Source organism: Choloepus didactylus, chromosome 2, assembly GCF_015220235.1.
Source record: "Choloepus didactylus isolate mChoDid1 chromosome 2, mChoDid1.pri, whole genome shotgun sequence".
NCBI lineage: Eukaryota > Metazoa > Chordata > Mammalia > Pilosa > Megalonychidae > Choloepus > Choloepus didactylus.
Window position 1 is genome coordinate 206,471,757 of NC_051308.1, and position 19,237 is coordinate 206,490,993.

Consider the following 19,237-nt stretch of genomic DNA (forward strand, 5'->3'; position numbering starts at 1 on the left):
ATTGGAAAAATAGTTGTACCAGATAAAATGGAGAAATTGTGATGAGTTGGCTTTGGAAGGGGTGAAGAAGAGAATGAACGAGGGATGTGTGTGTGAGAGAGACAGCGAGAGAGAGAGAGAGAGAGAGAGAGAGATTGGGAGAGAGAAGGAGAGAGAGAGTGTGCGCTAGTTTACAGTAAGAGTTTTGGTCACATCAAGTGATCCTTAGTGTCTTTTTTCTTGGAGATGGAGTCCCTCCTTAGGCCCATCTTCCTCACTCTAAACTGTCTTCGTGGCCTTGCTCAACAGCTGTTGCCCTAGAACTTCTCTAATGACATTCTGGGGATTCCTTTCTCTTCTCTCCTATGCGAAATCTCCTGGACCTTGTATCTCCAGGATCTTGCGTCCTTCCATTCTTGGCTTATTCTCTCACTTTGGAGAAACCATCCTCCACTAGCTTCCTCAGAAGGGGCTCATGGGAGGTGCATTTTTGAGACCTTGCTTGTTTAAAAGTGATTTTATTTTACTCTCACATTTGATTGATGGTTTAGGGAATATTATTGGGGATCATTCTGGAATAAAGAAATTAAGAAATTTCTTAATTTAATTTAAGAAATTTCTTAATTTAATTTAATTTAATTTAATTTCTTAATTTAAGAAATTTCTTAATTCTGGAATAAAGAAATTAAGAAATTTACAACAAAATACAAGGCGTAGACCTTGTTTGGATTCTGATTTGAAAAATGAACTGTAAAAAGGCATGTTTGACAGCAATGAAAACTTGTGAATATTGACTAGATATCAAAGAATGATTAATTTGGGTACTATTAGTTAGAGATACATTCTAAAGTATGCACAATTTCAATTATGGTTGGAATTTGCTTTAAAATATTCCAGGAAAAAAAGGTTGGAAGGGATATTAGTAAACAGAACCTACAGGATATATACATATATATAAAAATATATGTAATATAAATATATAATACTTATAAATATCATATATAAATATATAAGATAAATGTATATTTATATATTATATATAAATATATAAATATTAAGAAATTTATTATAGGAATTGACTCACGACAACTGTGTCATGTGGGGATTGGCAAGTCCAATTTCCATAGGGCATGCCACAGGATAGGAGCACTGTGAATTCCGTGGGAAAAACAGGCTGGCTAAAATAGATATAAAAATTTTTTCTGCCTGCTGAAATCACCAGTTTTCCCTTTAAGGCCTTCAACTGATTAGATGAGACTTCTCCCATTGCTGAAGGCAATCTGTTTTGTTGATTTTAGATGTAATCAACCACAATGCAATCAACTGACTGATGATTTAAACCAGCAAAATACCCTGACAATAACTATCAGGCCAATGCTTGCTTGACAAAGCACTGGACACCAGACCCTAGAGGGTGAGGAGGGTTATGGGATGGATGTTTTTGGGTGTTCTTTTTTACTTTTATTTTTATTCTTTGGAGTAATGAAAATGTTCAAAAATTGATTGTGGTGATGAATGCACAACTGTATGATGGTACTGTGAACAACTGTACATTTTGGATGACGGTATGGTATGTGAATGTATCTCAATAAAATTGCATAAAAACAGTAAGAAAAATACTGTGATTATAGTATAATTGCTTCTTATAGCTTTTTTACTTAACATACCTAGAACATTTTATCACGTTAACAAATATTCTTTATGACATTTTAATGGCTACATTGAATTCTGTTATAAATATCTTATTTATTTAATCAATCCTTCTAAGTATTTTGATTGTTCCAGTTTTTTACTCTTAGAAACAGTGTTATGGCCATCTATGATTATTTTCTCAGTAAAACCGCTTGGAAGTGGAGTTGCTGAGTCAAAGTTGATGAGTAACAAAGGTAGTGGGCCTGAACATGTTTTCCTTTTGACAGGCCATTGTCCTTTGAATCCTGGGTGAAACAGTTGCTCCAGCATTTATTGCCTGACCTTGGACAAGTCACTTACTTCTCAGTGCCTGTTTCCTTATCTGTAAAATGGATTTAATAATAGTATATACCTCATGCAGCTATTACGAGAAATGAGTGTCTTAATAAAGAACAGTGCCTACAAGGCCATATGACAATTATTATATTGAATAGGATTTCTATTGTCCCAAAGTTTATCATTTTCTTCCAACATTGCTAATCTAATAAATGAAAAATGGTAGCCAGTTATCTTAATTTACTTCACCTTGACTGTCAGTGGAACGTGAACGTTTGAATTAAGAAATTGGGTTTCAGAAAGTTTAAATTCTAGTCCGAGGCGCACAACTACGTGGTGGTACCGTGAACAATTGATGGTACGCTTTGTATGACTGCATGGTATGTGACTATATCTCAATAAAATTGAATTATTAAAAAAAAAAATTCTAGTCCGAGGTTTCAGATCTCACACTTCAAAGACTAGCAGCTGTCCAGGAAGTTCTGGCCGGTTAAAGCTTTTGTTAGAGGTAACCCTCCTAGCCCCCCCCCGACAAGGGCTCTCCAGAGATCCTCTCTGCGCACGCGCAGCCATTCCTGCGGCGGGGGGCGGAGCTGGGGTGGTGTGCTCAAAGCGCGACTGCTCATCTGCTCCTCCTACCAGGCATCCGGCCCACACCCGGTCCCGCCCAGTCCGGGGAGGGGCGGACTCCGAATACTAGGTCCAGAGGTAGGGCAAAGGCATAGATTTCCGAGCTCCCGATTGAAGATCCGGGTGCAGCCGCGTCTACGAAGCCGCGAAGGCCCCTCAATGCCGAGATTTGGCAGGGAAAGGCATAGATTCCAGAGCCCCTCGATCGGCGGCTACAGGCCGCCCGCCTCTTGCGCCATTTTGCTCCTGAAGAGGGCGGGAGGTGGGAGCTGGCCCCTGGGGCCGAGCGGCCGAGGGCGGGCCAGGGCGGGGTCAGAAGGCGAAAGGCGGGCTGGGGCGGGCCGGGGCTGCCTGTGGGACCAGCAAGGAGGCTCGGGGCGTGGGCAGCATCAGGGCGGAGTGCTGTGCGGGTAGAGTTGGGTCGGTAACTATCTGGACAGTGGTGGGAAAGTTCTGGCCCAAAGACGGGAGAGGGGATGCGAGGCTAGCGCCTGCCGGTTGAAAACTAGACCTCAGTGTTCTCTTAACAGCCCCTCACCGGGCACAGCGCTCTACTGTATATGAAATCCTTCCACGTCGCTTTTCTCCCTTGATGCTTACATAGCAGCTCTTGGAGAGAGGTCGGAGAAGGGACTGTTGTCCCATTTCGCCGATGGAGAAAACTGAGACTCAGAATGCAGGAAGGAATTGCCTAAGGCCACCCCTCAAAACCGTAGCCGTGCGACTCAGGTCTTACTCCTTCAAATCCAGCGCCCTTTCCACCAGCCTACTCTGTTTCTGCCTCATTTGTCAAAGGAAGGGGCTGAGCTAGGGGACGAGTTAGGTGAGTGACTGGCAGTTTTTTTTTGTTAAAGTTCAGCCTCTTTCTATACTATCCAGGTGAGAACTAACTAAGAAGTATTCAGAAGCCAAACCATGGATCCACCGGCACGTAAAGAAAAATCCAAAGTTAAAGAACCTGTCAGCAGAGTTGAGAAGGCCAAGCAGAAATCAGCCCAGCAGGAGCTGAAACAAAGACAAAGAGCAGAGGTGAGATTAAGGAGGGGGAAATCTGTGTATCTGTAGCCTGCTGGAGTAGAGAAATAGTAGAGAGAACTGTGATGAGAAGTCTTCCTTGCCTGCAGGCAAGACAGTTATTCTCCCAGGGTTAGGGCGATTAGTGGTGAGGCCTCCTACAGTCACGTGCCAAGTTAGTGTCAGAATCCCAACCGGGACCAGGTGTCCCCAGCCGAGCTTTTGTGGTAGGGACTTGAGGCAAAGAAGAAAGAAAAAGCGATTTGTAAGGCACGTGGGTTTTAGAGGGAGGAAGACAGCAAATGTCAGACATCCCCCAGCACGGATATTCTGGATTTGGCCTGAAAAGTAGCTGTTCATAACTAAGAACTAAAGGCCTAAATTCTAAACCCACCAAAGTGTTCCTTTGTTCTCTCAACACTTAAAATCAGTTAGGAGTAAAAAAAACTGTTACACTGCCTGTGTTAAACCACATTCAGATGTGTATTTTATTTTAGTATTTAATATCAGGAAAAAGCTTTCTGATTTCTTTTCCATTTTTCTGTTCTTTGAGAAATTTAAAAATACAGAAAAGTAGAATATTATAACCAACACTTGGGTACTCAACACCCCAGATTGGTAGTGGTTAGCATTTTATCATAATTGCTTGAAGTCTTTTTAAAATAAGATAAATAAAACATTACACATATATTTAAAGTCCCCTTTGTCTGTCTCTTGTCTTATACCTTTTCCCCCCTCTCCATGGGCAGCCATTGTTTTTTTAGTACTTTTACCTTCAAATGTATTAATAGATATCCTTGAACAATATACAGTATTCTTTTAAAATTTTACATTAATAAAATTTTGTATGTATTATTCTGCATTTTGCTTACTTTTTTTTTAGAACTATCCACGTTAATATTTAAGAATCTAGTTTATTCCTCTTAACTGTTTATAGTAGTTTATATCATGAATACACTTTATTTAATATATTTACCCATTCCTCCAGTGATGGGCTTTTAGGTTATTTATAGTTTTTTGTTTTGTTTTGCTATTACATATACTGTTGAAATGAAAATTTTTAGATGTCTTCTTTGGCATCTTTTACCAAATTGCACCTCCACTAGTGAGAGAGTTCTCAATCCTCATGTCCTTTCCAACACTTGATATGGTCAGACTTGAAACTTTTGTCAACTGGTTCCATTCATTAAACAGATGTTGAGCTGCTGCTTTTTTCCAGGCACTGTTTTAGAAACTTGAGATATTTGACGGCAAAGCAGACAAAAATCCCTGCCCTCATGGACCTTGCATTCTACATAGTTTATTGTCGAGGCAAACAATAAACATAATTAATAAGTAAATTTGATAGTATGTTAGAAGCTAATCTATATGCTGACATCCACATTTGGATCAAGGCAGACCGTGTGAGAGCTGTGGACCTGGTTTCTGACAGATTATCTCCCATTTCCTTCATAGTCCCAATCCCCACCTGACCCAGACCCCGGATGATTTTACTGAATTGTTTTAGTGAGCAGTTTGAGAGCTTCTGTAAGAAACAGCCCTATGAACCTGTCCTTTGTGCACATTGTTAAGGTGGATGTTTTTGAGGACATTGTTCATGTCCTTATTAATGCTCTCCCTGTGAGGTTCTACAGATTAAATTTATTTGGCTGACTTCAAATCCCAGCTCAGTCATAAATCCAAGTTCTGTCAGTGTGACCTTGCACAAGATGCTTAACTCTCTGAACCTCAGTTCCTCAATTCCTCCTTTGTAAAATGAGGCTGACACTATCTACCCCCACAAGATTGCTATAAGGAATAGAAATATTATATGTAAGGTACTTAGCATAGTGCCTGGCATGGAGAAAGCACTCCATAAATGGTAGCAATTGTCATCAAGAATCACTGTGCTTCCAAGTGGGTGGTTTGCCTTTATTTTTGGACTCTAAATTGAACTACTGATCATGTTTATACTGACTGGCAGAATTGAAATGTATCCTTATAAACCTTCTTAAATCCTTCCTCAAATAAGGTAGGGTATAGATAGTAAAATACATGATCCTGTGAGGTAGGAGTTATTATCCTCATTTTCTGGTGAAGTGACAGTGACAGAGAGTCCCATAGTTAAGAGAGGCAGAACTGAAACCTAAACGCGGATGTTCTGACCCTTATGTACTGCATTTTCCTTTGCCCTGCAGGTGCCTGGGGCTGTTTTCTTTATCTGTACTGCCTGGAATGTAATCTCCTAAAATAGGATTGTGACAAGACCCCTTGCACGGAGGAAGAGACACAGGTTCCATTCAGTTCTCAAAGATACTACATTCCAGAAAGTTAGATGTGAAGGATAGATGCGAGGAATGTATGGGAACTGAAGGCACATTTGACAGTTGAAGCAGCATTTGACACTGTTAGTGACCCTTTCTTTCTTAAAAGCCTTTCATTTCTTGGCTCAGACATTGTGACCCATTTTGAGTCTCTTCTTTTTCTGCCTATTTTATTTTTCCTCTTCTCCTACCATCCTGCCTTCTTGATCTGGATGTCTCCAAGAAACAATTTAATATCCCTCTCAGTCCCTAGCACAGTAATGTGCACAACACAAATGCTCATTGAATGAAGCAGAATTTTAAAAAAACATATATATGCTAAAAATATACATAATGTATATGTACAGCTTAAAGAAGAAGAATAAAATAAAGGTCCTTGTACTTACCAGTCAGCTAAAGAAATAGAGCATGTATCCACTCTGGTCATGTCTCTGACCCTTCCCACTAGAAGTAATCTCTTTCCTTCATTTGGTGCTAATTCTTCCCTTGCTGTTCTGTGTTAGTTTGTCACTTCTGTAGGTATCCCTAAATAATGAAACAATATATTATCTGGTTTTGCATGTTTTTGAACTTTATATATGTTACTATATTCTTTCTTCACTTAGCATTATGTTTTTTGAGAATTATTTATGTTGTTGTTTGTAACTATTTATTTTCAACCCTGTGTGGAATTCCATTTTCCCTAAAGATCATAGGATCATTCAAGCTTTCTACTTATTCTTGTCAGTTTTGATCATTTTACTTTTTCTAGGAATTTATTTCCTTTAAGTTTTCAAATTTATTGGCACAAGGTTCATAACGTCTTGTTTTAATCTCTGTTGCATCAGTAGTCATGTACTCTTTTTAATTACTAATGTTTGTTTGTGCCTATCCTCTTTTTATCTTAGTCAGTCATACCAGAGGTTTGTAGGGTTTTTAAAGTATTTTCAAGGAACCATCTTGCAGTTTGGGTGATCATCTCTATTGTGTTTGGTTCCTGTTTCATTAAATTTCTGCTCTGATTTTGTATTTTCTGTTTGTCCCACCTCTCAGTTTCCCTTTTCCCTTGTCTTGTTTTCTTTTCAATTAATTGAATTATCTCCCCCCAGCTTCATTTTTTTCTCCTACAAGTTGGGAAGTTTTATGATGTTTCTGTTCTTTGGTGGACAGGTTGATTACTACAAGGATAAAAAATGGGTGAGGGAAATATACATCTGAATATGATTAACGGGAGAAATGTTAGATTGTATATATGGTAATAGCTTAACAATTTTAAAAAAATCCATTACAATACACTATACAAACAGAGAACCCTAAGTTAAACCATGGACTTTAATTAATAGTACAATTATAAATAGTGCTATCATTAATTGTAACCAATGTTCCACATCAATGCAAGGTATTGGTGGTGGGGTGGTGTATGGGAATCCTGTATTCTATGCATGATTGTTCTATAAACCCACAACTTCTCTAGTAAATAAATAAAAATACATAGGTGAGGAATATGGTAGATACTCTGCCTTTCATCTTTCACCTTACCACCCTCATTGTCTGCCCTAGGACATATTCCCACCACCTCCTCTATAGACTATTGTAATAAATGCCTCCCAACTGGCCTATAATCTCTCTCCCCCAACTGTATTCCTTGCACTGCCTCCAGTTATCTTTCCCAAAGCACAGTTATAATCAAGTTGCACCTCTGCACACTTATCTTTGCTGACTTTCCATAGTCTGCTAGATAAAGTCCAGATTCCATAGCATGGAATTTAAGTCCCTAATATATTTTTCTTGCTTTTTCCAGTTTCCCAACCCCTACTCCATAAGATTCATATTAATATACTTGAAGTTTCTAGAACTGCTTTTTTACTTTTATATTACTGTATATTTATTTACTCATTATATTCTCCCCTATATCGCCCATCATGGCACATCCTCAGTCTCTACCTGTTCAAGTACTTCTGATCCTTTAAAGGCCAGGTCAAGGCACCTGCCTCACTGCTTCTTTCCTGATTCCTTAAATAGAATTAATATCTAGTGTTCCTATTCCATACCACTGTCCCTGCATTACTGGTGCAGTTCTGGAACTTTCAAATGACATAGCCTATTGTGTCTGAAGATATGTTAGGCACCTGCTTCCATTGTTAACATGTCTTTTTTTCCCATTCAGATCTATGCCCTCAACAGAGTCATGACAGAACTGGAGCAGCAGCAGTTTGATGAGTTCTGTAAACAGATGCAGCCTCCTGGAGAGTGAGCCACCCTGTGTTCAACCTAGGTGGGACCCTGGAGGCTTGCTTTGTGAGCCTTGTTACCAGTTTTAAGCTGAGGTGGCTTATTTGGAGCTTTACAGAACCAGACAAGAAGACATTTGTGTTTTTCTTAAAACTGGATCAATCTGAACTGATTTCCTGTAATAACTTCCACTTCACTGGTTCCTCCAATCTGAATTGGCCCAATGCTTACTGAAGAGACTTGTTTTCTTTTTCTAAGACAATAGATCCTTTTTTAAAAACATTTTTCTATTGCTTGAGAAAATCAGTGTTTCTTGTAAAATTGTGTTATCTTCTCCAAAAATGCAAATAAAATACTAGTAAAATGTTCATTTGCCCATGCTTTAGCTTAGGGGTGCCTATCTATAGAAAGAGGGGTCAAAAAGAAAAGTAATAGATAGAAAATTTGAGGTAAGCAGAGGAAATCTTTTCTTCAGAATGAAGGTGGGGAGAAGAGAAGTGAAAGAACATGGCTGCTTCCAGATTTCATTCTTCCTGGGGCTAAAACTCTGCAGCCCCTGCTGATCATAAGTTTTTAGCCACAAAGGTATAAATATTTGGCCCTTTACTCCCAGGTGAGCCACTAGTCAGGGTTAGAGCTTGAAGCTAGGATTCCTCTCACTCATGATTGCAGATAGCTGGTAACAGGCTTCCATCAACAGGAAGAGGGGATTGTAGGTCCTTCTCCCCCAACCCCTTGCTTTTGGGGCTACTATCAGGCCTAGAAATGAACTCATGATAGAAATATTCAGACTTATCCCTCAGGTACCAGATCCCCACCCATCCACTTGCCATTTTTTAGAAATGTAAAGTTGTTTCTGCTTCAGATATTTGTATCATAAGTGGTTGTTCATACCTGAACCTTACTAGTAGTTATTGTAATACTGAAGAGAAAGGAAGATTGTTTTTTCTGTATATTTCATTTTCAGATATTCCTTGGGGTAGGGGGAAGAAGGATTTCAGAGAGCTGAATAAATATAGAAATAAGGCAGATCACTCAGAGAGGACAAAAGAGTCAAACACTACCACCTCCTTGACCCTCTATGCTAGAAATGCCTGTATTTTCCCTACTGTGCTGGGAACATATCAAGTCATCCCCATCTCCTCTGTTTCCCTATTGCCTCTGAAGTCACTGTGAAAACAGTTCCCCTTGCTGTGGCTTGTTTATGAGCAAACTAGGGAGTTACTGGGGTATAAGGAACTTGCTCCTGCTGTGGAGAATGTGTTTTTGAGAGCCCAATTAAGGATAATCTCTAGATTATCTGCATAAGTGGTGCAATATACCAGAAATGGGTGGGCTTTTACAATGGGGATTTATTAACTTACAATTTACAGTTCTTAGGCCATGAAAGTGTCCAAATTAAGGCAACAAGATGATACCTGGACTCTGCAGAAAGGCTGCCAGCATCTGGGACACCTGTCACGTGGAAAGGCACATGGCCAGTGTTGGCTTGTCCTTTGCTCCCAGATTTTCTTGCTTTCAGCTTCTGGTTTCAGTGGCTTCCTCTCAGAGTTTCGGTGGGTCCTCTCTTAATTCTCTCAGCTTTTTCCGTTCTTTATCCTCTTATAAAGGACTCCAGTAAAAAGGTTAAGACCCACCTTGAATGGGCTGGGTCACATCTCAGTTGAAATAACCTAACCAAAAGTTCTTATCCACAATAGCTCTGCACCCACAGGCATGGATTTAAAGAACGTGGCCTTCTCTGGGGTACATAACAGCTTTAAACCAGCATAAGTGATAATTAGGTTTTATACAACTCCTGCTAAATTTGGGTTGAAAGGGCATTTTTTTTTAGGAGTGGAGATTGGAAGGAGCTATCATAAATATTTGGCCCTGTGGTTATGCTAGAACACAGTTTTTGCAGCCACATGACCTGGAGTCAAATACCAGTTCTAATTTGGATAAGTTAATAACTTCTCTAAGCCTTATTTCTCATCCACATAATGGAATAATAATTCCTTCCTCTCAGGGTCATTGTTGAGAAATAAGATATGTCATAGATACTCAGTAAATGTTACTTCCCTTCTCGACCACTGTGGCAGCCCCTGGCCTGACCAAAACAGGCCTGTGGACCTTGGCGCACAGCAGTCTGCGTGACCTAAGCAGCTAATGTTTAACCTATCATCTTTGTAAGCTGGTAAAGAAAAAAAGGGTAAATTGTAACTTTAAACAGGAAGTTAGCAGGAGGTAAGAATTCTTGCATGAAAGAGCAAGAATGTTAATCTAGTCTACCTGCTTCCTGGCTCCCAAGCATTATCACTCTTGGGGTTATTTACAAGGCCCCATCCTATAATTCTTTCCTTCCTGCACCACCCCCATGTCACAGGATGCTCTCCCACCCTAAGGAAAGTCTTTGTCTTAAACCAGACTGGCTTGCTGTCCGCTTTCAATCGCGTGGCCAACTTCCCTGCGAAAGCAGTACCCGCCTGGCAAGAAAAAAGCTGTTTGATTTCTGCCTCCCTGTGAGTAAGCCCCAAATAAAGTTCATGTTTCAGAAAATTCTGTGCATCTTCTTTGATCTTTTGACTGGCAAATGCCCCTCGGGCTGTGACAACCACGTTTTAGATTATGTAATGGAAAATGTTTCATGTTTCAAATAACCAAGTAATACATGAGGTTGGAAACATTCTGATCATTAGTTGGTGTGCCAGTTTGAATGTATTGTGTCCCCCAAACGCCATTATTTTTGATATAATCTTGTGTGGGCAGACATTATCAGTTTTGATTAGATTTCCTTGAGTGTTTCTTTGGAGATGTGCCCCACCCAGCTGATTGGATATTTTCATGGAGGCATGGCCCCACCCATTTAGGGTGGGCCTTGATCAATGGAGCCATATAAATGAGCTGACAGGCAGAGGGAACTCAGTGCAGCTATGAGTGACGTTTTGAAGAGGGACTACAGCCAAGAGGGACACTTTGAAGAAAGCACAGGAGCTGCAGATGAGAGACAGTTTGAAGATGGCTGTTGAAAGGAGACTCTTGCTCCAGAGAAGCTAAGAGAGGACAAATACCCCAAGTACAACTAAAAGTGACATTTTTTGAGGAATTGCAGCCTAGAGAGGATCGTCCTGGGAGACAGCCATTTTGAAACCAGAACTTTGGAGCAGATGCCAGCCATGTGCCTTCCCAGCTAACAGAGGTTTTCCGGATACCATTGGCCATCCTCCAGTGAAAGTACCCGATTGCTAATGTGTTACCTTGGACACTATGGCCTTGAGACTGTAACTGTGTAACCAAATAAACCTCCTTTTATAAAAGCCAATCCATCTCTGGTGTTTTGCATTCTGGCAGCATTAGCAAACTAAAACAGTTGGGAACTGCTTGTATTAACATGTCTCAGTCTTGGGTATATTCTCTCCTGGACAAGCACTCCAGAAGGGCAGAGTTTTTAAAATTTCAGGTGATTGTGAAATCAGTTTAATGGATTATGATCAACTTCTCTTTTAAAGGAAATAATAGATTAGAATATAACATATGTGGTAAGGATATCATTTCATGAAGCTTTTGTTTCAGGCTTTATATACACTTATAAATGTAAATGCTGAATTTGATGTAAAAATTATTTTACTGTGGGTTGATGTAAAAAAAAATTGAGATACAACAAGATGCCTGAACCAAGACAGAAATGAGTCTTTTCACTCCCATTTTAAAGAAGAAAATTTCCATCATCTATTTCTGACAAATACCAGGGTAAGGGCTCCAGAAGCCTTTGTATCCATAATTGACAATCATTGAACAATAAGGTTCTTATAAGCATAATTAATGAAAACTAAGAGCACATTGTTTTTGCTTACCTGCCTGGAGTTCCCTAATCCTGATGTGATGTATTCCCAGTTTCTCAGAGGTAAAAGGAGATATTTTTGAAGCCTTGCATTAAAATATTCATATTGAGAGCACTGCCTTTGGAAGTCAGTCTGCCTGGGTTTGATTCTGAGGTCCACCACTTACTAATTGTATGATCTTTGGGCAAGTTTTAAATCTCCCTAAGTCAGTGATTCTCAAAATTTTTGCTCTCAGGACCTTTTTACACTCTAAAAATGGAAAACCCGAAAGAGTTTTGTATGTACCACATTTAGAAATTAGAAATTAAAGAAATTAAATTAAATTAGAAATTAAAACAGGAAAGCTTTAAAAACATTTATTAATTCATGAAAAACCATAAAAATCCATTATGAGTTAATACAAATAACTTTTTTGTGAAAAACGATACTTCTCCAAATAAAGAGTCATTTAGTGAGAAGACTTGGCATTGTTTTGCATTTTTGCAAATCTTATATCTGATCTAATCAAAGGCAGCTGGATTCTCATATCTTCTTCTGCATTTTGGACTCTCATATTGTTTGAGTTGAAGCAAATGAAAAAGGTCCTGCCTCACATAGATATGTAGTTGGAAAAGATAGGGGTATTTTGATGGTCTTTTATAATGACTGTAAATATTCTTTTGATCCTACACCAAAACTCAGTAAGTAGTAGTTTCTTAAACATTAGATGCAACATGGAATCTGATACCATATCAATGAACTTTATGTACTCTATTACATTAAAATCCATTAGCGTTTGAAACTTGACCTTACAATGGATCTTTCACCCAAGTGTGATTTTGTAACATCATGCATTGTTCATTTAGAAAATATTCGTTCACTGAGTTATGCAGATCTTCCAAATGTTGATACATTTCTTTAGACCACACCAAAATACACATTCATTAATCTCCCTACAGATCTTACCAGAAAAGTCAGAATATTGGGAAGCTGTCAAACTCATGGTGGTAGGTATACATTTTCCAAAATGTAATTTTTAACTTGAAAACTCAAATTTTACCCTTGACAACAAAAACTGTTGTTTTTCTTGAAGCGATAGGCTCACTCAATTCATTTTCAAAAAAACCAAATACTCAAGTCTGAATAACGCTAGCTTATCTGTAAGTTGTCTTTGGTGTTTTTGAAAAAAGCAGCTAGTTCAGCTCAAACTCAAGCAAGTGTTTTTCCTCAAGACAACCATCTCAACTTCAGTAGGCAGCAGTACTTTATGTGTGCTTTCCATTTCATTGCACAGAATATTAAAAAGATGTGTACTCAAGGATCGAGATTAAATAAAAGTACTTGTTACTGCTTCATCAAGGGCATTTATAAGTGAAACTGGCTTTTTTTTTTTTTTAATTGTGAGCACATGTTGGTGAAAGTGCAGTGACTAACAGTACCATTCGGTGCCACTGCCCTGATTCCCCTCAAGGTGCCAGCAGTTTTACCCATTATTGCTTCTGCACCATTACTGAAAATGTCAACACAGTGACATTTTAGTCCCTGCTTTAGGACTGTTAAGAAAATAGTTTGACCCTGAAAGGGTCTCAGAAACCCCAGTGGTCCGCAGACCACACAGAACTGCAGACTCATAACCCTATGGTTTGCTAATGACACCTACTTCACTGGGCTGTTTGGGAGGTTAAGGAAGATAATAAACTGCAAGGAATAGTTTCTGGCACATAATAAGGGCTAAATAAATGTTAACTCTTACATTACCACTATTTTAAATGTAACAATATGTATGGAAAGGGAGGAAGGATAGAGGGGAGAGAGGGCTGGAATTGATACCTGTTTAACACCTTTTATATGCTAGTCACTAATCTGGGTATTTTATATGTTGTTGCATTTAATCCACAAAACAATCCTGAAAGGAAGTAAACATTCCATTTTACAGATAAAGAATGGACTTAGAGAGAATGAAGCCTTTTACTCAAAGTCACAGAGCTAAGAAAGTAGCAGAATTCTCAGTCATTTGATTCTGCTCACCACACAAAGGGAGTAGAAGTATGGCTTGAGTAACAGGAGAATAATTGTTGACCACAAGGGAAATGGACACTTCATCCCAGCAAGCTGCCTAGAACCAAGAACTAGACCTTTCTGCCTTCACTTATTTATCTGAGAAGTGTATTTTTAAAGTCTTGGCCAAAAGGGTAATTTCCTTGGGGTCTACATACTTATTTTAACCCTGCTGCTATTACTCAAAGTGGACTTGGAACCTAGTTTCAAGTTTTAGAAACAGCCAGGAGTCATTTGAAGACAAATCTGGAAAGTAATGTGGTTCAAGAAGAGGGCATTATTGGCTAATCTCAAATATTAGGTTTTTGGGCTAATTTGGTTGATTCTGAGTAAAACAAGTATTTTATGAACACCTACTACACCCAGGCACTATGCTGGGTGCTGGCCCCAAAGAGTTTATGTGAAGACATTAATTAGAGTACCTAAAATGTTTTGATTAAGGGCAGCATCACCCTAAAATGAGTGTATAACCTTTCAAGGTACAGCCTTGAAGGACATCACATTAAAATGTCTCAATCCACTTATATTTTTAAAATTCTTACTACATTATAATCACCTTGTATATAAAGCACTGGCACTAACTACTAAAACAATTCATCTATAAAGTAACATTTTTGAGTGCCAGGCACTGAAGTAGGTAGCAGAAACACAAAAAATGTAGACTGAGAGCTTAACATCTAGGGGAATACAGACATTTTCATCTGAATATGATAAAAAAAAATAAATTATATACCAGAGATACAAATAGAGAGTAATGGAGAAGAGGGAGCTATCTGTTCCTCTATAGCCACATCATAATAATATGGGCTTCTGTACCGGTTTGTATATATTATGCCCCCCCCAGAAAAAGCCATGTTCTTTGATGCAGTCTTGTGGGGGCAGACGTATTAGTGGGGATTAAGTTGGAACGTTTGGATTAGATTGTTTCCATGGAAATGTGCCCCACCCAGCTGTGGGTGATAACTCTGACTGAATGATCTCCACAGAGGTGTGGCCCCGTCCATTCAGCATGGGCCTTCATTAGTTTACTGGAGCACTATATAAGCTCAGACAGAAGAAATGAGCTTGCTATCGCCAAGAGGGACACTTTGAAGAATGCACAGAAGCTGAAAGAGTAGCTGCAGATAAGAGACACTTTAAAGATGGCCTTTGAAAGAAGACTCTTGCTCTAGAGAAGCAGAGAGAGGACTAACGCCCCACAAGCAACTAAGAGTGACATTTTTGAGGAGCTGAAGCCTAGAGAAGAATGTCCTGGGAGAAAGCCATTTTGAAACCAGAACTTTGGAGCAGACGCCAGCCACGTGCCTTCCCAGCTAACAGAGGCTTTCCAGATGCCATTGGCCATCCTCCAGTGAAGGTACCCGATTGTTGATGACTTACCTTGAACACTTTATGGCCTTAAGACTGTAACTTTGTAACCAAATAAACCCCCTTTATAAAAGCCAATCCATTTCTTGTGTTTTGCATTCTGGCAGTATTAGCAAACTAGAACAGCTTCCTTGGATTATGATTTTTTAAATTTCTAATTTTAGATTTAATTCATATTTACCATATATATTGTTCTGCAAACTTCACATTTACCTGCAGTAAAAGGTGCTCTAGTGCCATCTTTGAGGAAGGGAAGAAATTAGTCAACAATCCTTTCAGTATTCCATCTGGAGGTACAACGTCCAGAGGCAATGCTGGGGGTTCCTTGCTCTCAGTGGACCTAAGTTCTCTGTGAGGTACAACTTTGGGGTACCATATAATACAGTTTATTTCTATTTGCTTTGGATTTTAGAATATGAAGTAGCATTTGACTATCTAACATTACTACTAAATTTTAGAGCTTAGAAAAGAAACAGCACATAGTGAGATCCTGGAAACCAGACGATGCCCTTGTGCTGTCAATACGTCTAATCTTTAAATGAAGCATAAGGCAAGAGTTTCGACCTCTTACAATTTTAAGTTACAGAATCCCACACACATTCAAACTGGGCAGCTGAAGTCGTCTGATTAGCTCTGCTCTATAGAGCCAGAATTTGCTGGTGTAAGAAATGCCTTGGTAAGCCCACCCGTCTCTGGAGGAATTACCACTGGGCAGGTAATTGGCTACACCAGTTCTGAAGGGCTTCCCTCCTTCCCAAGGGACTAACCTTGGTGCACAAGGTCACCCAGCTAGTAACAAAGCTGGAACTAAAATCCAACCCAAATTTAGCTTGGAAAAAATTACATTCCATATGACAAACCATTATTGTCCCCAAGAGATTCAGAACCCTGAACAGAGAGGAAGACATGAAGGCCACTGGTCCTACTGTGGATTGCTCTGGTTTAGAGCAATGGAGACATAAAGTATCTAGCACATGCACATCATGGGGACGAGGAAAGATTTAGTAAGGACATGGTAAGGCTTGGGACAATGTGCTGGCACAAACCCACAGAGGCCAGAGAGTTGGTGGAGCTGTTTAGTTTCCTCGGTCCTATGACTTAAGACAGGCTGCTTTGCCCCACAAAGCATCTGGAAAGAAGATGTAGGAGAGTGACCACATCAGGCAGTAGAAAGGTGTTAGAGAGAATGGAGACAAAAACAGCATGATGACACCTGGAAGAAGAAAAAATATGAACACTCAATTTTTATGACGCTGTCTCGTGTGTGTTTTCTACTCTCTACCCTCCTGTCCTCATCTCTCCATGCTATTCCTTCCATCCTTCATTTTTTGCCCACAGTGCCAAAGAGACAAAAACAAATGAATACTAAATTTCAGCCTCATGATAACTACAGAGTAAATATCAGAGAGTTCAGGCTGCCAGGAAAGGGGAGCGGGGAGTTGACTCCTAGCAGGTGTAGAGTTTCTATTTGGAGAGATGGGGAAGTTTTAATAATGGATGGTGGTGGGGGCACCACAATACTGTGAATGTGATTAATCCATTGAACGGTGTGTTGCGGTGCGGGTGAGATGGGAAACTTTATCTTGTATATGTATTCCTAGAATTTCAAAAAAAAAGAGAAACTCAAAGACAATGACATGATCTCAGACAGGATCTAACAAGGGAGAAAAGAAGGCTAAAAGGACATTTGGGAACATAAAAAGAAATTGGAATATCGACTGAAAGCTTTATATCAATGTTAAATTTCTTGAATTGTATAATTTCACTTAAGGTGGTTACACGCGTGAATGTCCTTGTTCTTAGGAAATGTACACGGAAGCACCAAGTGTTTAAGGAGTGTGATGTGTACAACCTGCACTTGACTGTTCAGAAAGTGGACAGACAATGAGATGGCAAAGGTGGCAGTGATCTGGGCATGAGTCCTTTGTATGGGGTTTGTGTTATTTTTGTAACTATCCTGTAAGTTTGAAAATATCTCAAAATAAAAAGCTTAAAATTAAAAAAACAAAACAAAACAAAACAAAACAAAACAAATGAGACATGAGTCCTGTCTTAAGTTCAGTTTAATAGATAGACATTAGTAACTAGACAATCATAACACAATGCAATCTCAGGTCCATTTTGTCAAATCAGATCAGAAATCAGTTCTAGCCAATAAATGTGAGGTGCCTAGATCCATAGCTGGGACAAAAAATTCTTCCAAATTGTTTCAAGTTTAACATGTGATAATGGCCAATACAATTTCATTTGTGTGCAGAAAAGAGATATCATAGCAGGCCTAAGACTGCTGTCTTCAGAAAGGCTTGCTTGAGCTTGGCCCTTGTCCGGTGTCTGGAACTTGGCTGATAAAGTTCCCTACAGTGCTATAAAACTTTCCCTGCATAATAAGGGTGGCTCACTGTGCCTAGACTGTTTGTACAACATGGCTTATGCTGAACACCTGTCTTCTTTCTGGAGCCTGGAAGTTTGGTACGTGCTAGGTAGAGGGTACCTATGTGACAGCCCCCCAATAAAAACCTTGGGTGCTGAATCTCTTATGAGCTTCCCTGACAGACAACACTTAACACATATTGTCACAATTTCAGTGCTGAAGGAATTAAGCACATCCTATGTGACTCCACTGGCACAGGACTCTTGGAAGCTTGTGCCTGGTTTCCTCTGGACTCCATCCCCTGGCCTTTTCCCTTTGTTCATTTTGCTTTGCATTCTTTCGCAGTAATAAATCTTAGCCGTGAATACAATCCTATGCTGAGTCCTCCTAGTGAGTCACCGAATCCTGCCCACCTGGCTAATCATCTTGCAGGGCTCATTTCAGTGTGGCTTCTTGGGGAGCCTTTCCCACCCTTCAGGCCATCGAGTCTAAACTGACTCCCTCTCAGAGTATCTTGTACTTTCACAACACACCAAAACTAAAAGTTTCCAGTTATTTCTGCCATTCCTTTGTTTTGTGCCTGTCTCCCCCATCAGACTGTAAATTCTGAGGCAGGGATTGTTTGTCTAGTTTACCAATTTGCTTCCCGGATCTGGCACATGATCTATCCTCCCTGAGCATCTATCAAACTCAATAACATTCAACAAATACTATGTGATTGGCACAATTCTAGGCATGAATGCAAGAGAGGCCTCTATAGGTGGTGGTGGCAGGTTTAGTGTTTATAGTCAATAAACAAACTAGCAAACATAGTGTGTGTCAGGTGATAAATTATAGGAGAAAAATAAGGCAGAGTGTGTGAGGTAGGGATGCTGGGCAGCAGTGGTAACACCACCACTGGTGATGCTGGAGAGCAGCATTTTTCACTCACCCCCCAGATAAACCATTTTTTTCCAGTTCTCAGACTCTAGGATTTCATCCTGTGGGTAGTAGCTCTGGTCCATCATGAATAGGATCATGAGTGGGGCCATGCAGCAGAGAATGAATGTGTTGCCTTTGGTCAGAAGAGAGGTGGAGGCCAAAACACAGGAAGCATAGGGGCAGGGTAGACCCTTGTATGTGAAGGGAACTTCTGCCAGGGAAAGAAAAAAGATGAGGATTAGCTGCTTCCCACTGTTCTAAAGGTATCTACATGAAGCAAGCTCCCCTCGTTTTTGTTCTTCCCTTGCCCAGTTTACAAAATTCTCTTAATCCCAGTGCAGTGGCAGGGGCAGTGGCAGGCGGTAAAGCATTTTGTTATTCACAGAGAAGTTGCATGACTTCTGCATTGGGTTTCTACAGTAAGCAAGTGTGCCCCCACTTCTAGGAAGTCTATGCCAAAATGGCCCTTTGAGATCTTCCCATCCAAGCCCCTGAGCTGCATCTGCCTCCCCTCACTTGGTGGCTTTAGGCAAGGCAACTGCCCACTGCAGAGGGGAGTTGGAGTAAGACCTCTGGTTCTAGAGTCTGTGAATCGATGTGCTCATCCAAAAGTC

General features: G+C 39.9%; 2 protein-coding genes across 5 annotated transcripts in view; one reads left to right on the forward strand and one right to left on the reverse strand.

Annotated features, from left to right (window-relative positions):
- Window positions 1-2,634: 2,634 nt before the first annotated feature.
- On the forward strand, window positions 2,635-8,473 carry LOC119519648 (small vasohibin binding protein). 4 transcript variants are annotated; one of them, XM_037817450.1, is made up of 3 exons: window positions 2,635-2,655; window positions 3,457-3,606; window positions 8,041-8,473. In XM_037817450.1, exons 2-3 carry the CDS (start codon window positions 3,493-3,495, stop codon window positions 8,125-8,127), a joined length of 201 nt encoding a protein of 66 aa, XP_037673378.1. In that variant the 5' UTR covers window positions 2,635-2,655; window positions 3,457-3,492; the 3' UTR covers window positions 8,128-8,473. The 4 variants fall into 4 exon arrangements, with proteins under 4 accessions (XP_037673378.1, XP_037673359.1, XP_037673367.1 ...); XM_037817431.1 differs by lacking the exon at window positions 2,635-2,655 and adding an exon at window positions 2,680-2,839; XM_037817439.1 differs by lacking the exon at window positions 2,635-2,655 and adding an exon at window positions 2,911-2,997.
- A 6,925-nt stretch (window positions 8,474-15,398) lies between these two features.
- The window catches only part of TMEM269 (transmembrane protein 269), an 11,047-nt gene continuing 7,208 nt past the window's right edge, over window positions 15,399-19,237 (reverse strand). The window contains exons 6-7 of the mRNA XM_037809800.1: window positions 18,634-18,831; window positions 15,399-16,544 (exon numbers count right to left, since the gene is read on the reverse strand). Of these exons, the coding sequence (XP_037665728.1) occupies window positions 16,423-16,544; window positions 18,634-18,831 (320 nt within the window). The 3' untranslated portion in view covers window positions 15,399-16,422. The remainder of the gene's footprint in view (window positions 16,545-18,633; window positions 18,832-19,237) is intronic.